This window comes from Palaemon carinicauda, chromosome 25, assembly GCF_036898095.1.
Source record: "Palaemon carinicauda isolate YSFRI2023 chromosome 25, ASM3689809v2, whole genome shotgun sequence".
In the NCBI taxonomy this organism is placed as follows: Eukaryota; Metazoa; Arthropoda; class Malacostraca; order Decapoda; family Palaemonidae; genus Palaemon; species Palaemon carinicauda.
This window is the reverse complement of record NC_090749.1, coordinates 104,911,455-104,937,637: the sequence shown is the minus strand read 5'-3', so window position 1 is coordinate 104,937,637 and position 26,183 is coordinate 104,911,455. Positions and strand designations below refer to the sequence as shown.

The window sequence follows — 26,183 nt, the reverse complement described above, 5'->3', positions numbered from 1 at the left end:
TAGAGAGGTCAGGTTGGTCTTATTTTCTTGGAAAATGCCTGAATTTTCTCAAAAAATTATCAAAAATATGAAAAAAAAAAAATTTATAGCATTTTTTTGCAAGGACGTACCGGTACTGTACGTCCATGGGGGTAAAGGGATGAGTTTTGTAAAACGTACCAGTACGTTCTTTGGGGGTAAAAGGGTTAATGTCCATCTAATATCTGTCATTCTCATATGTCTTGCCCATGTCCATTTCTTTTTCTTACGTGTTGTTAGAATATCCTCTACTTTAGTTTGCTCTCGTATCCATGTTGATCTTTTTTTTTGTGTTATTTCCTCCAGAATTCATTATAGAAATTACCCGTTATCAAATGTTTTCTTCTTCTTCTATAGAAACATAACGGGACTCTCGCTGCCGTCCTTCAAGAAGGCCCCGACCGTCATCAGCCGCTACGGAAACTTATGCCTGGAGCTGAAGCGTAGCTGGCTGGCGTCGAGCCCCCAGCTTAGTCACATCGGGCGAGTGACCAACTCGAGAATAAAGTGCGGAAGATGCGGCGAGCTCGGCCACAACGTCAGGAAGTACGTACCAAAGAGGTTCCGTAGTTGATGTAAATTACGCGACATCTAACGAATGATTAATGATCTTAGGATCCTCTTATTTTATTAAAGCGAAAATGCCCTAGTGTAGTCAGACCTCGCAATTTTAAATATTAAACTTAGCCGGTGAATATATAATAGCTGACGTCTCGGACGGCACGACAGAAAAACACAAAAACTCGCGAGCGATCGCCATGAAGGTTGCGGGTGTGCCCACCAGCGCCAACTATCGGCCAGATACCACATATACATGTAAACAGCTCCAGTTCTTCTCTGTCGGTCTTGTCGACAAGTTGATTCCATTACTCGCTGTTGACCTGGAGTTTTTCGTCCTTCTTGGTGAAGTACTTCTTTTTGGTTTTGAGCTTTCGCAGTGCAGGTGTTTTTATCTTCAATTAAAACTCTTGAACTCTTTTTTGGATAGATTTTATTGTTGATGGCTTTGGATTGTTTTTGGATTTTCTTTGACTTTTCAAAATGGCTGACCCTTCTCCAATTCCTAAATTTCGTAAATGTAATGCTAGGGATTGTAACAAACGTCTTCCAAAGGCCTCTCTCGACCCACATACCGTGTGTTCTAATTGCCGGGGTAAAACCTGTCAATTAGGAGATCGGTGTGATGAGTGCGTGGTACTTTCGGAATTCGACTGGCTAGAGTTTGATAAGTATTCTCGTAAGCTAGAGAGAGATAGGGTGAGGAGAAGTTCCTCTAGATCATTAGAATTTTCCTCCTCCCATGCCCCTGAACCTAATCCTTCCCCAGTAGTAGTTGTGCCTGAACCCTCTACTAGCACTCATGAACCATCAATGCGGGATATGTTGCGTGCCATTCAAGCGTTGGGCGAGAGAGTTGAATCTTTGGCTACGGACCGTAATCAACTCATGGCGGATGTAAAAGTGTTAAAGTGTCAGAGTGCCACATTAGAAAATCGTGGGGATAAAGTGATTAGTGCGCAAAGTGTTATCAGTGTTGCGACCGAGGGTTCGTCTGTTCATGCTTGTCGTTCTCCTAGTCCGAGACCTCTTGCAAGCTCCCATGCACCAGGGAGAAGTAATGTCGTAGGACTTATGGGGACGAGAGGCTTTAACCAACGAACAGACGTTCCCTCTATGGTTTCGGGCGTGTCTCGTCAAGACCGCCCCTACCATAAGACAAGTGAGGCGGTTTTCTCCTCGTCATCCGAAGGCTTCTCACGTAAGAAACCGTGGAGCAAGGTTTCGAGACCCTAAAAGCGGAAGTCAGTCCCTTCAGGACAGGTCCAGCGTCCTGGTTGTAGCCATTGGGACAGCTCTGACCCTGTGCAGTCATCGGAAGACTGCTCGCCGCCTAAACAGAAGCGTAACACGGGCTCCGAGAGTCTTAGTTTAGGCAATGTTTTGCAGTCACAGACGTTACCATCGTCTCGAACCGCACCCACTCCCGTTGATCCTAAATGGGTTGTCCTGCAAGATATGCAGAATAAGCTTGCCTCTCTTATGGAGGAGTATACTGCTGAGCAGGTTCACGATGATCCTCGCCGTTACGCTGATCGAGATCCTGGCCGTCAGCTGCCCAAACGAGCCTTTGCTCGTCCTGTTGACGTTGACGTTACAAAGTCACGTCAGTCACGTAACTTAGAGCCTCACTCGATGCAGTCCCGTGTTGACTTTCAGCCGCTTGTGGATGTTCAGCCGCTGCCGCATGCTCGTGTTGACGTTCAGGACGTTCGCCAACCAGCTAAGTTGACTTGTTTTGACGTTGAGCGTCAAGCACCGCAGTCAAGAGTTGTTTTAACTGCTCAATCTAGGCAGTCAAGGCAGTCTCGAGTTGACGTCGAGCGTCCTCCCGCTCCTGTTGTTGTTGCTAGTCAGTCCGTTAAGCAGTTACATGACGTAGCGTCCTGGACTGCTACTGATGCTCCTTTGCGTGTGGACTCTGCTTGTCAAGCATTGCCACCAAGGCAGGTCTCTCCCTTGCTTGAGACTCATCAGTTGTCGGACGAGGTTCCTTCAGATGAGGACGTTGCTGATCCTCCTCCTAATGATAATCCTTTGGACGTTTTATCTGATGTAGAAGAACCTAAGGCTGTACAACCTTCGATGGATTTTAAGAAAATCATGATGATTTTCAAGGATCTTTTCCCAGATCATTTTGTTACTGTTGCTCCTCGTTCGCCTCCGTCTGAGTTTGCGCTAGGCTTAGCTGCTACCAAGCCTGCCTTTACTAAGCTAGTGCTTTCTCGCTCTTCTAAGAGGGCTTTACGTCTTCTAGGCGACTGGTTGGTTACCAGGAGGAGTTTGGGGAAGACGGCCTTTGCCTTCCCACCTTTTAAGCTAGCTTCTAGATCGAGCGTCTGGTATGACACGGGAGAAGTTCTCGGCTTGGGAGTCCCTGCCTCTGCCCAGGGTGACTTCTCAAGCCTAGTAGACTCTCCCCGTCGCCTGGCCATGAGACGCTCGAAAATTTGTTGGTCCTCCTCGGACCTTGACCATCTCCTTAAAGGCGTATACAGGGCCTTTGAAGTTTTTAACTTTCTAGATTGGTCTTTAGGAGCATTAAGTAGGAAGATCTCGTCTGCTGACCAAGATGTATCCTTACTTATTATGTCCTGTATGGACAAAGCCATCCGCGATGGCTCCAATGAGCTCGCCTCCACCTTTACGTCGGGAGTCTTGAAGAAGAGAAAAACCCTTTGCTCTTTCCTTTCAGCAGGAGTTACTCCCTGTCAAAGATCGGAACTGCTCTTTGCTCCCTTATCGGCTGCCTTGTTTCCACAACAGCTGATTAAGGACATTGCTGCTTCGCTTGTGCAGAAGGACACACATGACCTGATGGCTTCTGCTCGCAAGGGAGCTCCTTCTTCATCCTTTGTTGTGAGACCCAGAATCGAGACTCCTGCGTCTAAGTTTATCCCGCCCTTTCGTGGCAGAGCTCCCAGCAGGGGAGGCTCTCGTGCCGAGGGAAAGAGAGGTAAGAGGAGAGGAGCCAAGTCCTCCCGTGGCAGAGTCTGACTGCCCACGTCCTCAGACAGCGGTGGGGGCCAGACTGAACAACTTCTGGCAGGCCTGGGAGAAGAGGGGTGCAGACCAAGAGTCTGTTCTGTTGCTCAAGGAGGGGTACAAAATACCTTTTATACGCAGACCTCCTCTAGTAACAGTTCCCATAGACCTCTCTCCCAGGTATCGAGAGGAGTCAAAGAGACAAGCTCTACATCACGAAGTGTCTCTGTTGCTAGAGAAGGGAGCGGTGGTGAAAGTCTCGGACCTTCAATCACCGGGGTTTTACAACCGTCTCTTCCTAGTCCCAAAGCATACAGGAGGTTGGAGGCCAGTGCTAGACGTCAGTGCGCTCAACGTTTTTGTTACGAAAACAAAATTTACGATGGAGACCACGAAGTCTGTCTTAGCAGCGGTCAGAGAGGGAGACTGGATGGTCTCTCTCGACCTGCGAGATGCGTACTTCCACATTCCTATACACCCAGATTCCCAACCGTTTCTGAGGTTTGTTTACAGGAATGTGGTGTACCAGTTTCGAGCACTGTGCTTTGGCCTAAGTCCTGCTCCTCTCGTGTTTACGAGGCTCATGAGGAATGTGGCAAAATCCCTCCATCTATTGGGGATCCGAGCCTCCCTGTACTTGGACGACTGGCTTCTCAGAGCATCGTCCAGTCATCGCTGTCTGCAGGATCTACATTGGACGTTGGGTCTGGCAAAGGAGTTGGGACTTTTGGTCAACTTAGAAAAGTCCCAACTGATTCCATCCCAGACGATTCTATATTTGGGGATGGAGATTCGCAGTCTAGTTTTTTTGGCTTTTCCGTCTGCCACCCGAATAGAACAAGCCCTGCTCAAAGTCCGACTCATGCTGAAAAGAGAACGTTGTTCAGTAAGAAGTTGGATGAGTCTCGTAGGGACTCTGTCATCCCTGGAGCAGTTTGTCTCGCTAGGGAGAATTCACCTTCGCCCTCTCCAGTTCCATCTAGACTCTCACTGGAACAAGAGCAAGACTTTAGAGGCTGTATCAATCCCGGTCTCCGAACCAGTAAAAGCATGCCTGAACTGGTGGGACAGCAACATCAGTCTGAGAGAGGGTCTGTCCCTAGCAGTCAAGAACCCAAACCACGTGTTGTTCTCAGACGTGTCGGATTTGGGTTGGGGTGCGACTCTGGACGGTCGGGAATGCTCGGGTCTTTGGACCTCAGTTCAGAAGAGCATGCACATCAACGGCAAGGAGCTATTAGCAGTCCACTTGGCCTTGATGAATTTCGAGAGCATTCTTCGAAACAAAGTGGTAGAGGTCAATTCAGACAACACCACAGGTTTGGCGTACATCTCCAAGCAAGGAGGCACTCACTCCCACACGCTGTACGAGATCGCAAGGGACCTCTTCATATGGTCAAAAAATCGAGGCATCTCCCTGTTGACAAGATTCATCCAGGGGGACTTGAACGTCTTGGCAGACTGTCTCAGTCGGAGAGGTCAGGTGATCCCCACGGAATGGACCCTCCACAAGGACGTGTGCAAGAGTCTTTGGGCGACTTGGGGTCAACCCACCATAGACCTCTTTGCCACCTCGTTGACCAAAAGGCTCCCAATCTATTGCTCGCCAGTCCCAGATCCAGAGGCGATCCACATAGACGCGTTTCTACTGGACTGGTCTCACCTGGACTTGTATGCATTCCCACCATTCAAGATAGTCAACAAGGTACTGCAGAAGTTCGCCTCTCACGAAGGGACAAGGTTGACGTTGGTTGCTCCCCTCTGGCCCGCGAGAGAGTGGTTCACAGAGGTACTTCAATGGCTGGTAGACATTCCAAGGAGTCTTCCTCTAAGGGTAGATCTCTTACGACAGCCCCACGTAAAGGATCTTCATCAAAGCCTCCCCGCGCTTCGTCTGACTGCCTTCAGACTATCGAAAGACTCTCAAGAGCTCGAGGCTTTTCGAAGGAGGCAGCCAGAGCGATTGCGAGAGCTAGGAGAGCTTCTACCATCAAAGTATACCAGTCGAAGTGGGAAGTCTTTCGAGACTGGTGCAAGTCAGCATCTGTGTCCTCTTCCAGTACCTCTGTAGCCCAAATCGCAGATTTTCTCTTACATCTGAGAAATGTTCGCTCCCTCTCAACACCCACTATTAAGGGCTACAGGAGCATGTTGGCTTCGGTCTTTCGACATAGAGGCTTAGATCTTTCCAATAATAAAGATCTCCAAAATCTCCTTAAGTCTTTCGAGACCTCTAAGGAACGTCGTATGGCGACTCCTGGATGGAACTTAGACGTGGTCCTAAGGTTCCTGATGTCAGACAGGTTTGAGCCATTACATTCAGCCTCCCTGAAGGATCTCACCCTCAAGACACTTTTCTTAGTGTGCTTGGCTTCGGCTAAAAGGGTCAGTGAGATTCATGCCTTCAGTAAGAACATCGGCTTTTCCACAGATAAAGCCACATGTTCACTTCAGCTTGGTTTCCTGGCCAAAAATGAACTGCCTTCTCGTCCTTGGCCTAAGTCATTTGATATACCTTGCCTGTCAGAGATCGTAGGCAACGAACTTGAAAGAGTACTGTGTCCAGTAAGAGCTCTTAAGTTCTACTTAGCTCGTACTAAGTCCTTACGAGGTGGATCTGAGGCCTTATGGAGCTCAGTTAAGAAGCCATCATTACCTATGTCAAAGAATGCTTTGTCATATTTTATCAGATTTTTAATCCGAGAGGCTCATTCTCACTTGAGTGAAAAAGACCGTTGCTTGCTTAAGGTTAAGACACACGAAGTAAGAGCTATAGCAACTTCCGTGGCCTTTAAGCAAAATAGATCTCTGCGAAGTATTATGGACGCGACCTTTTGGAGAAGCAAGTCGGTATTCGCGTCATTTTACTTAAAAGATGTCCAGACTCTTTATGAGGACTGCTACACACTGGGTCCATTTGTTGCAGCGAGTGCAGTAGTGGGTGAGGGTTCTACCACTACATTCCCTTAATTCCAATATCCTTTTAATCTGTCTCTTGAAATGTTTTTAATCTTGTTTTTGGGTTGTACGGAAGGCTAAGAAGCCTTTCGCATCCTGGTTGATTTGGCGGGTGGTCAAATGTCATTTCTTGAGAGTGCCCAGATTAGGGGTTTGATGAGGTCCTGTTGTATGGGTTGCCGCCCTTGATACTTCAGCTCCTGGGAGTCTTTCAGCATCCCAAGAGGATGTCTGGGCTTCGTGAGGAAGACAGACTAACAAGGCAGAGTAATCGTCAATGTCAGCTTCCTTACCAGGTACCTATATTTATTTGGGTTTTGTTATAATATAACTGTCAAAAACTCTAAGCATATACGCCGTAAACTGTATTAATACTGGTCTCTACCCACCACCATGGGTGTGAATCAGCTATTATATATTCACCGGCTAAGTTTAATATTTAAAAATGATATTTTGATTCTAAAATAAATTTTTGAATATACTTACCCGGTGAATATATAAATTAAAGGCCCCCCCTTCCTCCCCGATAGAGACCCAGCGGGATGAGAAGAACTGGAGCTGTTTACATGTATATGCGGTATCTGGCCGATAGTTGGCGCTGGTTGGCACACCCGCAACCTTCATGGCGATCGCTCGCGAGTTTTTGTGTTTTTCTGTCGAGCCGTCGGAGACGTCAGCTATTATATATTCACCGGGTAAGTATATTCAAAAATTTATTTTATAATCAAAATATCATTTCACAGGGGTTAGGTAGGACACTCCAAAATGAAACCATTGTTCTCTAATCTTGGGTAGTGCCAGAGCCTCTGTACCATTGGTCTTCTTCAACTGTCTTGTGTTAGAGTTCTCTTGCTTGATGGTACACTCGGGCACACTATTCTATCTAAATTCTTTTCCTTTTGTTTTGTTAAAGTTTTTATAGTTTATATATGAAAGATCTATTTTAATGTTGCTACTACTGTATTCTTAAAATATCTTATATCAATTGTTCATTACTTTTTTGTAATTTATTTATTGCCTTTTTTCATTTTCTCACTGGGCTAATTTTCCCTGTTGGAGCCCTTGGGCTCATAGCATCCTGCTTTTCCAACTAGGGTTGTAGATTGGCTAGTAATGATAATAATAATAATAGAATAAACTGGTTATATCACAACCTTCAGATAGAAGACAGATATATTACGCTAAATGAAGAGAGAAAAGTTATAACACATAGGCTTGAAATCTCACGTATCTAACAGAAGTAGTCGCAACTTAACCCCCCTTTTACCTAACTGATATATATCTTTAGTTATGGGGCATTCTCAGTTATTTAGACCAAATACAGCTTACGTAGTTACATAATATGGGAATGTTAACCCTTTTACCCCCAGGCTATTTGGAACTTTCCAACCCTTAACCCCCAGGGGTTATTTTTTTTTTCAAGCACATTTTGCAGTATATTTTTTTTAAACTGCTCTAACAGCCTTAATTTTCATCATAGAGAGGTCAGGTTGGTCTCATTCTCTTGGAAACTGCCTGAAGTTTCTCAAAAAAATTATCAAAAATATTCAAAATAAAATATAAATAGCACTCTTTTGCAAGGACGCACCGGTACGTCCATGGGGGTAAAGGGATGAGTTTTGTGAAACGTACCAGTACGTCCTTTAGGGGTAAAAGGGTTAAGTGGAGACTGGTACAGTACCTTTGTATTTTGTATATAAGGGATTTTTAAATATTTAACTTAGCCGGTGAATATATAATAGCTGCTGCTCCAGCGGCTCGACAGAAAAACACACAAAAACTCGCGAGCGATCGCTATGAAGGTTGCGGGTGTGCCCACCAGCGCCAACTATCGGCCAGATACCGCATATGCATGTAAACAAGCCTCAATTCTTCTCTGTCGGCCTTAACGACAAGACGTATCATTACGCGCTGTATAACCTGGAGTTTTTTCAACAGACTTGGTGAAGTACTTCATTTTGGTTTGAGCTTTCGCAGTGCAGGTGTTTTTCCTCAACTTAAACTCTTGAACTCTTTTTTGGACAGATTTAATTGTTGATGACTTGGATTGTTTTTTGGACTTTCTTTGACTATTCAAAATGGCTGACGCTTCTCAAATTCCTAGATTTCGTAAGTGTAATGCTAGGGATTGCAATAGGCGTCTTCCAAAGGCCTCTCTCGACCCACATACTGTGTGTTCTAATTGTCGGGGTAAAACCTGTCAATTAGGAGATCGGTGTGAGGAATGCGTGGGCCTTTCGGAATTCGATTGGCTCGAATATGACAAGTATTCTCGTAAGCTAGAGAGAGATAGGGTGAGGAGGAGTTCCTCTAGATCAGTAGATTTTTCCTCTCCCCATGCCCCTGAACCTAATCCTTCCCCTGTAGTGGTTGTGCCTGAACCCTCTACTGGCACTCAGGAACCATCAATGCGGGACATGTTACGTGCCATTCATGCTTTGGGTGAAAGAGTTGAGTCGTTAGCTACAGATCGTAATCAACTCATGGCTGACGTTAAAGAGCTAAAGTGTCAGAGTGCCACAGCGGAAAATCGTGGGAAAGTGATTAGTGCGCAAAGTGTTTTCAGTGTTGCGACCGAGGGTTCGTCTGTTCGTGCCTGTCGTTCGCCTAGTCCGAGACCTCTTGCAAGCTCCCAAGCCCAGGGAGAAGTAATGTCGTACGACTTATGGGTTCGAGAGGCCTTGATCAGCGAACAGACGTTCCCTCTATGGTAACAGGCGTGTCTCATCAAGACCGCCCCTACCATAAGACGAGATAGACCATTTTCTCCTCGTCATCCGAAGGCTTTTCGCATAAGAAACCGTGGAACAAGGTTTCAAGGCCCTTGAAGCGAAAGTCGGTCCCTTCAGGACAGGTCCAGCGTCCTGGTTGTAGCCATTGGGACAGCTCTGACCCTTTGCAGTCATCGGAAGACTGCTCGCCGCCTAAGCAGCAACGTTACACAGGCTCAGAGAGTCTTGGTGTAGGCAAGGTTGTGCAATCTCAGACGTTAACCCCGTCTTTTACCGCACCCATTCCCGTTGATCCTAAATGGGTTGTACTGCAAGACATGCAGATCAAGCTCGCCTCCCTTATGGAAGACTATTCTGCTGAAAAGGTTCACGATGATCCTCGCCGCTTAGCTTATCGAGATCCTGGCCTTCAGCCGCCCAAACGAGCCTTTACTCGTCCTGTTGACGTTGGCGTTACTAAGTCACGTCAGTCACGCTTTGTAGAGCCTCACTCGATGCAGTCACGTGTTGACTTTCAGCCGCATATGGACGTTCAGCCACTTCCTAATGCTCTTGTTGACGTTCAGGACGTTCGCCAACCAGCGGAGTTGACTTGTTTTGACGCTGAGCGTCAACCACCGCAGTCTAGAGTTGTTTTGACTGCTCAGTCTAGGCAGTCAAAACAGTCTCGAGTTGACGTCGAGCGTCCTCCCGCTCCTGTTGTTGTTGACAATCAGGCTGTTAAGCAGTTACATGACGTAGTGTCCTGGACTGCTACTGATGCACCAGTGCGTGTGGACTCTGCGTGTCAAGCATTGCCAACCCCTTTGCTTGTTACTCAGCAGTTGTCGGATGAAGATCCTTCAGATGAGGACGTTGCTGACCCTCATCATGATGATCATCCTTCGGATGTAGACGAACCTAGAACGGTTCCTCCTTCAATGGACTTAAAGAAAGTCATGTTAATTTTCAAGGAGCTTTTTCCCGATCACTTTGTTACCGTTGCTCCTCGTTCGCCACCGTCTGAGTTTGCTCTAGGCTTACCTGCTAACATGCCAGCCTTTACTAAGCTAGTGCTTTCTCGCTCTTCCAAGAGAGCTTTACGACTTTTAGGCGACTGGTTGGATACCAGGAGGAGTTTGGGGAAGACGGCCTTTGCCTTCCCTCCGTCAAAGCTCTCGTCTAGATCGAGCGTCTGGTATGCCACGGGAGAAGTTCTTGGCTTGGGAGTCCCTGCCTCTGCCCAGGGTGACTTCTCAAGCCTCGTAGACTCTCCCCGCCGCCTAGCCATGAGACGCTCGAAGATTAGTTGGTCCTCCTCGGACCTTGACCATCTGCTGAAAGGCGTATACTGGGCCTTTGAAGTTTTCAACTTCCTTGACTGGTCATTAGGAGCTTTAAGTAGGAAGATCTCGTCGGCTGATAGAGATGTTTCCTTACTTATAATGTCATGTATGGATAAAGCCATCCGCTATGGTTCCAATGAGCTCGCCTCCTCTTTTACGTCGGGAGTCTTAAAGAAGCGAGAGTCCCTTTGCTCTTTTCTTTCGGCAGGAGTTACTCCCTGTCAGAGATCAGAACTGCTCTTTGCTCCCTTATCAACGTCTTTGTTTCCGCAACAATTGGTTAAGGACATAGCTTCTTCGCTTGTGCAGAAGGACACCCATGACTTGATGGCGTCCTCTGCTCGCAAAGGGACTCCTTCTACATCCTTTGCTGTAAGACCCAGGATCGAGACTCCGGCATCCAGATTTATCCCGCCCTTTCGTGGTAGAGCTCCCCGCAGGGGAAGTACTCGTGCCGAGGGAAAGAGAGGAAAGAAGAGAGGAGCCAAGTCCTCACGTGGCAGAGTCTGACTGCCCACAACCTCAGACAGCGGTAGGAGCCAGATTGAAGAGCTTCTGGCAGGCCTGGGAGAAGAGGGGCGCAGACCAACAGTCTGTTCGGTTGCTCAGAGAGGGGTACAAAATTCCGTTTGTACGCAAACCTCCTCTAGTGACAACTCCCATCGACCTCTCTCCCAGGTACCGAGAGGAGTCAAAGAGACAAGCCCTAAACCTAGAAGTGTCTCTGTTGCTAGAGAAGGGAGTGGTGGTGAAAGTCTCGGACCTTCAATCACCGGGGTTTTACAACCGTCTCTTCCTAGTCCCTAAGAAGACAGGAGGTTGGAGACCGGTGCTAGACGTCAGTGCGCTCAACGTTTTTGTTGCGAAAACAAAGTTCACTATGGAGACCACGAAGTCAGTCTTAGCAGCGGTCAGAAAGGGAGACTGGATGGTCTCTCTCGACCTACGAGATGCGTACTTCCACATTCCTATACACCCAGATTCCCAACCGTTTCTGAGGTTTGTTTTCAGGAATGTGGTATACCAGTTTCGGGCCCTGTGCTTTGGCCTAAGTCCTGCTCCTCTCGTGTTTACGAGGCTCATGAGGAATGTGGCAAAATTCCTCCATTTATCGGGAATTCGAGCCTCCCTGTACTTGGACGACTGGCTTCTCAGGGCTTCGTCCAGTCATCGCTGTCTGCAGGATCTTCATTGGACGTTGGATCTGACCAAGGAATTGGGACTTTTGGTCAACCTAGAAAAGTCCCTGCTGATTCCATCCCAAACTATACTATATTTAGGGATGGAGATTCGCAGTCCAGTTTTTCGGGCTTTTCCGTCTGCCACCCGAATAGATCAAGCCCTGCTCAAAGTCCAACTAATGTTGAAGAGAGAACGGTGCTCAGTCAGGAATTGGATGAGTCTAGTAGGAACTCTATCATCCCTGGAGCAGTTTGTCTCGCTAGGAAGACTACACCTTCGGCCTCTCCAGTTCCATCTAGCCTTTCACTGGAACAAGGACAAGACGTTAGAGACGGTCTCAATCCCGGTCTCCGAACCAGTAAAGGCATGCCTGAAATGGTGGAACAACAATATCAGTCTGAGAGATGGACTTTCCCTAGCAGTTCAGAACCCAAACCACGTATTATTCTCAGACGCGTCAGATTTGGGTTGGGGTGCGACCCTGGACGGTCGGGAATGCTCAGGTCTGTGGACCTCAAGTCAGAGGAGCATGCACATCAACGGCAAGGAGCTTTTGGCAGTCCACTTGGCCTTGATGAAATTCGAAAGTCTCCTTCGAAACAAAGTGGTAGAGGTCAACTCCGACAATACCACAGCTTTGGCGTACATCTCCAAGCAAGGAGGCACACACTCCCTCACGCTGTACGAGATCGCAAGGGACCTGCTCATTTGGTCAAGAGATCGAGACATCTCCCTGTTAACGAGGTTTATCCAGGGCGACTTGAACGTCTTGGCAGACTCTCTCAGTCGGAGGGGTCAGGTAATTCCCACGGAATGGACCCTCCACAAGGACGTGTGCAAGAGTCTTTGGGCCACTTGCGGTCAACCCACCATAGACCTCTTTGCCACCTCGATGACCAAGAGGCTTCCAATCTATTGCTCTCCAGTCCCAGACCCAGCAGCAATACACATAGACGCATTTCTCCTAGATTGGTCTCATCTGGACTTATATGCATTCCCACCATTCAAGATTGTCAACAAGGTACTGCAGAAGTTCGCATCTCACGAAGGGACAAGGTTGACGTTGGTTGCTCCCCTCTGGCCCGCGAGAGAGTGGTTCACCGAGGTACTTCGATGGCTGGTAGACTTTCCAAGAAGTCTTCCTCTAAGGGTAGATCTATTACGTCAGCCCTACGTAAAGAATGTCCATCAAAGCCTCCCCGCTCTTCGTCTGACTGCCTTCAGACTATGGAAAGACTCTCAAGAGCTCGAGGCTTTTCGAAGGAGGCAGCCAGTGCGATTGCAAGAGCGAGGAGAGCTTCTACCATTAGAGTATACCAGTCAAAGTGGGAAGTCTTTCGAGACTGGTGCAAGTCAGCATCTGTGTCCTCGTCCAGTACCTCTGTAGCCCAAATCGCAGATTTTCTTTTACATCTGAGAAATGTTCGCTCCCTCTCAGCTCCCACGATTAAGGGCTACAGGAGCATGTTGGCTTCGGTCTTTAGGCATAGAGGCTTAGATCTTTCCAACAATAAAGATCTCCAAGATCTCCTTAAGTCTTTCGAGACCTCTAAGGAACGTCGTTTGGCAACTCCTGGATGGAACTTAGACGTGGTCCTAAGGTTCCTCATGTCAGACAGGTTTGAGCCATTACATTCAGCCTCCCTGAAGGATCTCACCCTCAAGACACTTTTCCTAGTGTGCTTGGCTTCGGCTAAAAGGGTCAGTGAACTTCATGCCTTCAGTAAGAACATCGGCTTTTCTACAGAAAAAGCCACTTGTTCACTTCAACTTGGTTTCCTGGCCAAAAATGAACTGCCTTCTCGTCCTTGGCCTAAATCTTTTGATATTCCTTGCTTATCAGAGATCGTAGGCAACGAACTGGAAAGAGTGTTATGTCCTGTTAGAGCCCTTAAGTTCTATTTAGCTCGTACTAAGTCCTTACGAGGTAGATCTGAGGCATTATGGTGCTCAGTTAAGAAACCATCATTGCCTATGTCAAAGAATGCTTTGTCATATTTTATCAGATTTTTAATACGAGAAGCTCATTCTCACTTGAATGAGAAAGACCGATGTTTGCTTAAGGTTAAGACGCACGAAGTAAGAGCTATAGCAACCTCCATGGCCTTCAAGCAAAATAGATCTCTGCAAAGTATTATGGACGCAACTTTTTGGAGAAGCAAGTCAGTGTTCGCGTCATTTTACTTAAAAGATGTCCAGACTCTTTACGAGGACTGCTACACACTGGGTCCATTCGTTGCAGCGAGTGCAGTAGTGGGTGAGGGTTCTACCACTACATTACCCTAATTCCAATATCCTTTTTAATCTGTCTCTTGAAATGTTTTATAATATTGTTTTTTTTGGGTTGTACGGAAGGCTAAGAAGCCTTTCGCATCCTGGTTGATTTGGCGGGTGGTCAAAGTCTTTTCTTGAGAGCGCCCAGATTAGGGGTTTGATGAGGTCCTGTTGTATGGGTTGCAGCCCTTGATACTTCAGCTCCTGGGAGTCTTTCAGCATCCTAAGAGGATCGCTGGGCTTCGTGAGGAAGACAGACTTACAAGGCAGAGTAATCGTCTAAGTCAACTTCCTTACTTGGTACCTATATATTTGGGTTTTGTTATATTATAACTGTCAAAAACTCTAAGCATATACGCTGTAAACTTAATTAACTCTGGTCTCTACCCACCACCTTGGGTGTGAATCAGCTATTATATATTCACCGGCTAAGTTAGATATTTAAAAATGATATTTTAATTATAAAATAAATTTTTGAATATACTTACCCGGTGAATATATAAATTAAAGGCCCTCCCTTCCTCCCCAATAGAGACGCAGCGGGACGAGAAGAATTGAGGCTTGTTTACATGCATATGCGGTATCTGGCCGATAGTTGGCGCTGGTGGGCACACCCGCAACCTTCATAGCGATCGCTCGCGAGTTTTTGTGTGTTTTTCTGTCGAGCCGCTGGAGCAGCAGCTATTATATATTCACCGGGTAAGTATATTCAAAAATTTATTTTATAATTAAAATATCATTTCCAAACTCTCATGTATTCCTGTAATGGTTATTCTTTTCTCTTATGGCCTGTTCGGCACTATATTTGCTTTTATATAGTCAAGAATATTTCTTTATGGATTGGTAACCCACAAGTGGTAAGGTCTTAATCTGAAAACAAACAGATATTCTATTCTATCTTATTTCCCTTCCTCTGGTTTTGTTAAAGTTTTTATAGTTTATTCAAGGAATATTTATTTTAATGTTGTTACTGCTCGTAAGATATTTTATTTTTCTTTATTTCCTTTCCTCACTGAGCTGTTTTCCCAGTTGGAGCCCCTGGGCTTATACCATCCTGCTTTTCCAACTTGGGTTGTAACTTAGCAAGTTAAAATAATGATAATAATAATGATAATGATAATATATGATTAGTTGAGTCTGTGGAATTAAACGGACACTAACACAATCATATTTATCAGGTAAAATAGTTCTAACAGTCTGCATAAAAAAAAAAATCTGTGCTTATGCTCGTATCATAGGAAAAACCACAATATTAGGAATTCCTCTTGTGCTAAATGTAATACTTGTGAAAAGATGCATGGTGCCATGAAAATAGTTCCTATTATACTTAAAAATCATGTTGGAATTAATCGCAACAGTTTTCAAACCATTCTGTTCTGCCTTCCTTATCCTTCCGCGTATTCCATCATCCTGTCGCTGCATTTTTTTGGAAGGGGATGCCCCCTTTATTGTCTATATCTGAGTCTGTATTTTATTTGGTCGGTACTAAAAGCATTTCATCTACAGGTACTCACATTTTCCTTTCTTCTTTATTCGTTATTCTATTCTTTCCTTCTTCCTCCACTTTGTCCCTTCCATACGAATCCATATTCAAAGATATTATTTATCCTGAGTTACTCTTGATTTCCATATTTACATGCATACATATACCAAGGCACTTCCCCCAATTTTGGGGGATAGCCGACAAGGGACTCAACCGAGTTCAGCTGGTACTGCTAGGGTGCCACAGCCCACCCTCCCCCGTTATCCACCACAGATGAAGCTTCATAATGCTGATTCCCTACTGCTGCTACCTCCGCGGTCATCCAAGGCACCGGAGGAAGCAGGAGGGCCTACCGGAACTGCGTCACAATCACTAGCCATTCATTCGTATTTCTAGCACGCTCTCTTGCCTCTCTCACATCTATCCTCCTATCACCCAGAGCTTCCTTCACTCCATCCATCCATATTTAATACAGTAGTTTCTCTGCAGCAAGCCCTAAGTCGGTAAAATCATCCCACGACTTTGCTTAGCCCGTGGCTTGATGCCGAGGCTTCTGTACAGCGGCTTGCTCTAGACTAGAGGCCATCTATAAGTCAAGGCTTGGAAGCTCTTGGATCAAAGAGTGCACATAAGCGAAGAAGAATGATACTGTGTACAGTGACTCTGTTGTTTCAGACAATTTCAGATAGGATAATTGTAAGGTAATTATTTATGTTAGAAATTATTTAAATTCTTTATGAAAAACCAAATTAACAAAGTTTGCAACATTGTCTTCCAGGTGTTCGAAGCCTTCGCTCGATAATGCGGAAGGGGTTAATGTGGCGCAGCCCAAGAGGCAGAAGAAACACCGCGCGGTACCCGTCGATGCATACGCAGCTCCCTCCAGCAATGTTACTCACGTGAGTCTCTTACCTTTTGTATAGTATTGCTTTTGTGTTGAATTGTAAAATCACTTATTTCCATTAATTATGAGAATACTTGATAATGTCCTCAACTTACAAACTTAATGGGTTCCAAGAACCTATTTATAAGTCAAACTTTGTTAAATTTTTTCCTAAGGTAGGCCTAACCTAACTCACATGCCTACGATTTTCAGTTGCAGATGTCAACAAATAGCTCTGTTTCATATTGAAAATATCTGAGATTTACGATTTCATTTGGATTTGTATTTGTGTCTCCGAATCTTTGTAATTTGAGGACCCAGAATCATAGTAGGTCCACCCTTTGATATCGAATTGCTGCAATGAAACTGACCGTAGCTTTTTACCTTGAAGGTCCCTGTCGAAACACAGCCCCACCTCATACAGCAGCCGCAGCAGTCGATGCAGCAGCTTAAGCCGGAGCAGCAAGAATCCCTATCCCGGCTGACGACCGTCGCCGCCGACGTCGATCAGAGCAACTCCGTCGTGAGGAGCGAGGACCAGTTGCTCTGGACCTGTCCCGTCATGGACAGCGCTTCTCAGGCCAACTCTCATTCGTCTCAGGTGCTGATACCTTCCTCCAACTCGGAGTTCCAGCCCGTGCCGCACCGCACGGTCCTCCAGGGCTCCCAGGGCGCGTCGCCTCCCGTTTACGTCTGGACGTACGCTGTCGTGCAGCCCCAGTCCGGGTCCGTGGTGCAGCAGCAGCAACAGCAGCAGCAACCCATATCCCACCAGCATCACCATCTCACGGCAATACACCAGCAGCAGCAGCAGCAACTGCAGCAACAACCATCGCAACAGCAACAACAGCAGCAACAGCCAATGACCGTCATCCACCAGCAGCCGAGTCAGCAGCAACAGCTTCAGCCGTTGTCTGTCATCCACCACCAGCAGCCCAGACAGCAAACCCTGTCGGTGGGACACCGACACGAACCGGGCAGCGGTCCGCCCCAGGACGTACAGCAGCTAGGCATAATCCATCAGCCGAGCAACGGGCTGCAGGGTGTGGAGACGTCTCAGCAACAGCTGACGATGGCGCATCAAACGACGAACGCCCAGCAGCAGGCTCATCAGATTTCTCTCGTGCATCAGCAGCAGCAACAAGTGTCTCAGGCCGGGAATATAGTTCATCACACCGAAACGTCTTCGCCGCACGAGCAGCTGCCCCATAATCAGAATTCGGATCTTCAGCCAATCATTGGTAAGCAACTGGCACTTACTATGTTTTGGAGGAATGTGTAGACAGATGTGAACTATTTTCCACTTAAATGTAGAATGCTAACATGCATTTGTTTATGGCAAACACCGGAGGATGTTGATAGTCAACAGATAGGACATTCTCAGCTAATTTTAATTTCTTTGTTGGGTAGATTTGAAATGTACGATCATTTTGGCTTTTATCTCAGATTCTTCTCTACTTTTTTTTATTTGGTAGATTAGTCTTCACCAAAGCGTGTTTGGTTATTTGTGGATTAAGCTAAACATTCCGGGTATTCATTCAATTTTAGTCGCACATTGTAATTTCTGTCCGAGGCGATTTGAGTCTTCAGATGGAACCCAAGTAATTGTAATTTTAACTATGGCACAAATACTATTCAAGGAATTCCCTGTCCAATAGATATTTAACTCAGACTTCTTCCTCTTCAAGGAACAGCATAGCATAGCGGTATAGTACTGAACTAGCATTCAGAAGGCTTTGGGTTTGATTCCTACTGGTAATGCTAAATTTAGTGTCTTTGCTACGTACTTCCGAGCCCTTGCTGCGTTTGATCTTTAACCCTCGACTATACCTGTGTTCTCACTTCCTATCTTCCGTTTTGTTGTCCAACACTTTAACTTCCCAGGCTCCATTGCTAGTCCAGTTGACCCAAATTTATAGATACAGCAAATCCTTTGAAAGCCTTTGGTAATTTTCCCTTTATAGACTCCTGGATCTATTTGAAAGGAGGTTAGGTTTTCACCCCTGTTTGTGTGTTCGTTTGTGAACAACTTCTTAGCCGCAATTTTAATCGTAGAGTAATGAAACTTTGAGGGATTAACTGTTATGTGAAAAGCTAGAAATTATTAAATTTTGGAAGGTCAACGTCACGGTCAAGGAAAATGTTCAATTCACGTAATCAGTCATAAGTTTTGGACATCGTTGCCATAAAGACTTCAAACTTGGTTCATATATGAGTGTGTGAAAATCCATGCTAATTAATACATGTCAAGGTCAAAGGTCAAGGTTGAGCAAAAGGTCGAGAAATAAGCTGCTGCAATAGAGGTCTGCACTCTACTGAGTGGCCCTCTAGTCTTCGTTTCATGTCCTCCTTCCAACTTTATTCTAACGCTTCAAAAGTATTATACATCATAATCTATGTTGTCGATTCATTCATAATTTCGTTATTACTTAGCGAATGTATTCTTCACTTGGTTAGATTCTGGTCTGTGCATTTTAAGATGTCTTAATTTGTAGAAAGTCTTGTAAGAAAAAGGTGCTTCGAAAAGCAGCTCCTGAAGTTGAGGAGTTTTTACGTCTAATATGAATAACTTGGAAATCCAATGTATTACTTCACACTCCTTAATCGCCATTTGTTTTAGTCAAATGTTCTGGATAATATTAATGACCAATCCTATAGATGTATAAGATTCCTACAGCTGTAGCTTCTTTTTATATAGAGAAGCGACTATTTCTTTATTGTCAGTTAATTTTAGTTAATTACTCATAGTCTATAATGTTAGCCAGAAGTTGTTTTGGAAATGAAGAGACTCTGAAGACATTAAACAAAGTAGGAGTGAATTCGTAACTGAATTTGTGCGTAAGTTTCAACTTAAAAAGCAAAACTGAAAAAGATGATTTTTGAGTAAACCCGTTAAAACAGAGGCATCTGTCTTGTATTTCATTAAGTAATAACGTACATCTTGTTTGAGTGATCGTTCTTGATATTTTAATCATCAACATTATTGTCGAAAGGACATCCGATTGTTATTTTAAAGATTCAGGTCATAAGGTAGCTGTACGGTATTTACATTGTCGTACTTTTGTTTTAATCCTTGTTTTCTTTTTTCTTTTCAGGGCAATGGTGACAGGACAGATCCGAGCATATAGACCTCGTGTTTTTAAAATGCTTCCACATTTTGCATTTATACATAAAAACGTTATCCTTGTTGTGTAATGTTTACGTAAATAACGTGATACGATACCCTGGTGTGTTCTCTTCTCTACGTATAATGGGTCATTACAGATTGATAAATTAGTTGGGCATCAGGAATTGAAGTGAGTCCCCCCTCTGTTCCCTCCGGTTTCACTTATTCATTGTTCAAATGTTAAGTTTTACTTGCGATAGTGCTGACGTCAAATGGGAACTGGTTTTATGTTGTACGTATATTGTACGTATACTGTATGTACATAGTACTTATGTTGTACATGCATAATACGTATACTGTACGTATATAGCACGTATACTGTACGTATATAGTATGTATACTGTATGTACATAGTTCATATATTGTAAGTACATAGTACTGTACGTATATTGTACGTACACATTACATACACTGAACGTACATTACACATTACGTATACTGTACGTACATAGTATGTATACTGTACTGTACGTATAGTGTACATACACATTACGTATACTGTACGTACGTAGTACATATACTGTACGTATATAGTACATATACTGTATGTACATAGCTCATATATTGTAAGTACATAGTACTGCACGTATATTGTACGTACACATTACGGATACTATACGTACATAGTACGTATACTGTACTGTTCGTATATTGTACGTACACGTTATGTATACTGTACGTACATAGTACTGTACGTATATTGTACGTACACGTTATGTATATTGTACGTACACGTTACGTATACTGTACGTACATAGTACGTATACTGTACGTATATACTATGTATACTGTATGTATATAGTTCATATATTGTATGTACATAGTACATATACTGTACGTATATTGTACGTATACATTACGTATGCGGTGCAGTACATATACTGTATGCCTACGTATATTCCATTACTACCTCCCTACTGTAGTGTGTTTGGTGCACCTCATACGAGGAATTTTGGGCATTATTGAAGAGCCTTTTCAACGTACGTTTTTTAACCTCCCCTTTGACCTTCATCCCTGTTCTTCAGCTTCCATCTTGCTGCCCAAAATCTTTTAACTTAATAGAGAAACTGTGGGCTTTTAATATAGCTTCCATTGTCCAAGTCTCGCATATCCATCTGTTCTTTTGCTGCCAAACAATGGAGAAGTTTAGAGTTGTGGGAATTTTCACTCTGTTCCATTCCAGTGTCCGATCAATATTTACGGTAAGTCCTCAGGGTAATGATGGCTTTGACGTACATTTCGCGGATACAGTTTAGCTCCCATGAAGGAATTGTATTATTGTTTATGTTATTGTTTCATTTTGTCTTATTTATGTCCTCCGTTTGTTTTTTGGTCTTAATAATGTTGCCATTTCATAGTGCCGTGGTTGAGTGACTTCGATGCTTACGTACAGCACTGCTCTTGCAGTGTATGTGTTCTGACTTACACCGACACTCGAGTTACAACACGTCGTAGGAACTGATCTCCTTCATAACTCAAGGACGTCATATATATCATAAGTAGGTAATGTAATGTCATGTGTTCAAACGTCATAAACTCTTACATTAGTACAGCACTTATTGATGTACCTTGCGACACTCCCCAATTATCATGAGTACCTGTACTGTAAGGTCACCATTACTCGATAACATCCGTAGATATTTCGTTGATATTTTCATAGAACTGGAATGTCTAAGGCAAGGGAAATGCATGGGCTTCTGTTCCCCACAGAGCGTAACTAAAGATGTTTTTAAAGGAGGTACATCATTTATTTATTTTCCATTAGTGTCTATCTTTGTAGGTTAATGAAACATAAATTCTAACTGTTCGTTCTTACGTATTCGACTCAGCCTCCTGGATTTCGATAACTCGAAGCAGTGTTTTATAGCGTACAAGTTCTTTGAGAGATTAATATTTTTACAGAATTTATCTGCCTGGCCAATTGATATTTATCGCCAGTTCAGCAATCTCTTAGCCCTTTACCTGGTAAACTATTTTCACCCAGTATTTAGGAATCAATCATTTTGGTAAGTCTCGAGAGTCGACGTCCCGTTGATGAGACGAAACACGATTTTTAAGTAGTTTTATCTAGCGATGGCAGATACAGGAGATGTTACACCACTAGCATTTAAAATGTATAATTTACAGATTTGAAACATTGAATGATAAAATGTTGCTCTCTATTTCTGAAAGTTGCATTTATTTGCAAGAAAATGTTAGATATTTTTGGGTTTTTCTAAAGTTTATTAAAACTTTGATGTTCCCAATATGAAAATATGCAATGTTAAACTGACCCAACTTCTCCATGTTGTTTAAATTAATAAATTATTGAAGAAACCTTTACCTCAGGTGATGTAACGATGGTACCGCTTCCTCTGTGTATATCAGCTTAGAAGTTACTTTTTCAGCTCGAGCCATGTCGTCCTGATGGAAGTTCCCTTCGGCAGCTTCCTACTGTATAATATTTCTGCAAAAAACAAGAGGATTACCGTCAGCTATCACAGGGTTCTAACCCCCGGAACAACTACCCTAAGATATCGTGTATAATCAGGGACGTATCCGATTATACACGATATCTCCGGATAGTCGTTCCGGGGGTTAGAACTCCGTGATACCTGACGGTAATTCTCTTGTAATATCACTCGCAGAAATATTACACAGTAGGAAGCTGCCGAAGGGACCTTCCATCAGCACGACATGGCTCGAGCCCAAAAATAGATTTTTCCTACATCAAATTCCGTTTTATTTCTGCCGTGAACAGAATCGTATATACGAAATATAAGAATGCCTTTATTTCGTACTCCGCTTTCATGCTAACCTTTGTATCGTGTTAAAGTGTTGTCTTCCATGTTTTCATCCAGATATCAAGCGTAAATATTTAATAGATATTGAATTGTTACTTTGTTTTAAAGTAATTGAAGTATACAAAGATTATATTATATGACGGTAATGAATAGCGCATAGATTTTATAACAGTAACTGAGTCTGTTTTAAGGTAATGTAGCAGTTTTTGTACTCGAACACAAACCGTTTTCCACTCGCTAGAATTTTGAAGAATCTCTTACATTTTTTATATGTAACGAAACATTTTTTTTATGTAAAAGTTGAAGTGTTTTTTCATAGAATTGTTTACATGAATAGTTCATTGCAAAGTAATTCAAGTAGTTAGAGGAAAGCATTTGTATTAATGCGATTCGGAAATGGCGTTTTGTATGTGAACGAGGAATAACCGTTCTTCTAATGTCAATTTATTTGTGCAATTTTTTTTTGTAAAGAAGAAAGAGTGGTTGATAATCCTATTATGTGTCCTTATATTGTATTAACTTTGTGGTTATAAATTTAAGAAGCTACAGTTCATGCTAAAATAACTTTTGGAAATCCAAGAAACAGAAGATTAGTCCGTAATTTACGACAATGAGTATTACGTAAACGGATCCGAGATTGTACTTGTCTCCATAATGTTCTCTTTGGTCCCATACCAGATGACCAATCTGTGCATTCATACTAGTGTTCCTTATCCACCTTTATGTGATTGCCACTTTATCCTTATCTTACCTCGTCTTACGCCCCCTTCGTACATTCGTATACTGTATGACAACGTCGTTCGTCAGCGGCGAAAACTTCAGATCGTATTAAATGGCGGTAACGCATAACTTTTTCTATACTGGTATGTATATTTCCGATAAGTGTACAGAAGTGATTTTGAGTTTGAAAAACGAGGATATAGGTTAGTAGTCCGTCATTGGTAACTGACTATAGTTTATCTCAAACCTATCGTGAATCACAGAAGCAAAGTTGCTCTTGTAACGATAAATTATTTAAGTAGATTAATGTAAAAGCCTTCCTGTGCCATTTTGTTTTTCGTTATAAACTCCCTGTTATGTATAAAATCTTAAAGATACGGAAAAGTTAAAAAACCTTATAGAGGTATGTAAATAGTCTCATGGCAGACCTCTGTTGCATCAACATTATATTTCTCAATAAAATTTGGAAATATCACCTGAATTCCACATTTAATCACTACCTCGTTTTATACCTAACCTTTTTCTTTGAAATGTACGTGAGGAATTAGGCCTATTGTGAATTTTGAATGTGTATAAACTATTTTATATATAAGTTTTATATCCGAAATGTAGAAGTAGGTAAAAATTGTCGCAGAAAATTTAGTGACGTATACAGATTTTTAATGATTTGAAAGTTTACGTACATTTTGTGTTGACGTATTTCTACGTACTTTCATATGTTTTGTGCTGATACTTCAAGACTTTTTTTTATGATTTTGCTATTATAACTTTTAAGTACAAATGTTTCCATGTTTTGAGATAAAGCAGTTGATGTTTATAAAATGCTTTATATGTAAATATAACCACATACCACAGTATATATTTTCTCAAGGTTCAAGACGTTTCATTTATTTAACCTTCATAGTAACGTTTTTTTTGGGCTCAAGCCATGTCGTCCTGATGGAAGGTTCCTTCAGTAGCTTCCTAAGGGTATATATGACCCAAAAATAGATTTTTCGCTTCGCTCAAAATCCTGTCCTGTTGAACATGTGATTTCCCGAACATGTATCAGCCACGTTCCACAGTACTGTGCGGATTTTATTCTACCATGTCCAGAAGCTATATGAAAATATATCTGAGAAATTTGAGGATATAAATTGTCACCATGATGTTCTAAGTATGTCGCATAAGTTTCTGTAACCCTCACAGGCCAGTCTGCGTACAAAGTTGAAATTGTGGAAAGATTTGTAATGGTTTTAGGGCTTAAGCAGCTTCCTACTGTATAATATTTCTTTGAGTGATACAGTATTTATATTCTCAAGTTCTGAAAGGAATAGAGAGGTATTTGATAGCCTTATATCATAAATACTGTACAATGTGGAATTAAACTTTTTATACTCCACACGGACTAGAATCAAGCCGCAATCTTTGCTCAAAGAATCTTCCGAAGGTAAGACTATCTCTAGACTCATATAATTTACATAATACAAGGAGATGATATAATAATTTTGTATTCAATTCAGTATTTGTCATTTTTCTATCAATTTCTAACATAAAATACTAGCAGATTTGATAAATGAATTACCGAGAAAAATGCTTCCTCACTGAGAGAATATTGTGATTCGAAGATGACCGCCTCTGTAGTTTTGTCTTACTATTATCACTATTATAATTTTTAATTTTTTAAAGTTTTATTTCAACCGCATTTTGATATTATTTCTATTTTTATTTGATGTGTAAAATATTACAACAAATGCAGCCGTTTCTAGTCCACTGCAGGACAAAGGTCCCAGACATGTCTTTACTCAATTTCATCACCATGCTGGCCAACTGCGGATTGGTGATGGTGGGAGACTTTATTCTGATATACTCACAGCAAACCAACCTAGTATGGCTGGCCCTAACTAGTACAGCTTTGCTGAGAGTGGTAATACACAAACCCTTTCGAATTTTTTCATCACAGAATCACCATTACCAGCCATTGCCTGGTGTACCCGGGTTCTACTTGGGTACGGAGGATGGCTTGAGCACTAATTTCTCCTTTATCTAAGGGAACCAATGCCAACAGTGTACCTCATGCAATGCACTGTAAACCTTGCTATGGAATCTTTGCAACTTCCCACCTGCACCCACTTTCTTGCCTTCTTTCTCCTCTCTGACATTGTGCCGTTAAACGGACTGGTGATATAAGAGAGAGTCGAAATGGATAAACATTGTGTACATTGTATTATCATCTATTGTATTGAACTACAATATGGGCCTATTGTATTCCTATGATAAAAAACTTATCTAATTGTATAGGGAGACATAAAAAGGCATAGGTCTAAGGCCTACATGAATGTAGTCTATAGGCCTAGGTAAAGAGGGTTAGAAGTTGAGATTTATCTCTCTCTCTCTCTCTCTCTCTCTCTCTCTCTCTCTCTCTCTCTCTCTCTCTCTCTCTCTCTCTCTCTCTCTCTTTTAAGCTTAATACTGTTTGCAGTCAACATAACACGTGTTTGCTAATTACACATTCTCTCTCTCTCTCTCTCTCTCTCTCTCTCTCTCTCTCTCTCTCTCTCTCTCTCTCTCTCTCTCTCTCTCTCAAGTTTAAGACTGCAGTCAACATAACTCGTGTTTGCTAATTCTCTCTCTCTCTCTCTCTCTCTCTCTCTCTCTCTCTCTCTCTCTCTCTCTCTCTCTCTCACTTAAGCTTAATACTGTTTGCAGTCAACATAACACGTGTTTGCTAATTACACATTCTCTCTCTCTCTCTCTCTCTCTCTCTCTCTCTCTCTCTCTCTCTCTCTCTCTCTCTCTCTCTCTCTCTCTCTCACTTAAGCTTAATACTGTTTGCAGTCAACATAACACGTGTTTGCTAATTACACATTCTCTCTCTCTCTCTCTCTCTCTCTCTCTCTCTCTCTCTCTCTCTCTCTCTCTCTCTCTCTCTCTCTCTCTCTCTGAGGTTTAAGACTAAGCTGTCAACATAACTCGTGTTTGCCAATTCTCTCTCTCTCTCTCTCTCTCTCTCTCTCTCTCTCTCTCTCTCTCTCTCTCTCTCTCTCTCTCTCTCTCTCTCTCAATAGTAAATCGCAGTGCAAATATATCCCAGTCAAATCCACAAAGTAAACTCTCTTCACTTGTGTATTTCATCC

At 43.1% G+C, this 26,183-nt stretch overlaps 1 protein-coding gene across 1 annotated transcript in view; it reads left to right on the top strand.

Annotated features, from left to right (window-relative positions):
• The window catches only part of LOC137618796 (uncharacterized), a 38,012-nt gene extending 16,004 nt beyond the window's left edge, over positions 1 to 22,008 (top strand). Inside the window, exons 3-6 of the mRNA XM_068348995.1 lie at positions 376 to 564; positions 16,294 to 16,414; positions 16,790 to 17,639; positions 19,494 to 22,008. Of these exons, the coding sequence (XP_068205096.1) occupies positions 376 to 564; positions 16,294 to 16,414; positions 16,790 to 17,639; positions 19,494 to 19,504 (1,171 nt within the window). The 3' untranslated portion in view covers positions 19,505 to 22,008. The remainder of the gene's footprint in view (positions 1 to 375; positions 565 to 16,293; positions 16,415 to 16,789; positions 17,640 to 19,493) is intronic.
• The last annotated feature ends 4,175 nt before the right edge of the window (positions 22,009 to 26,183 follow it).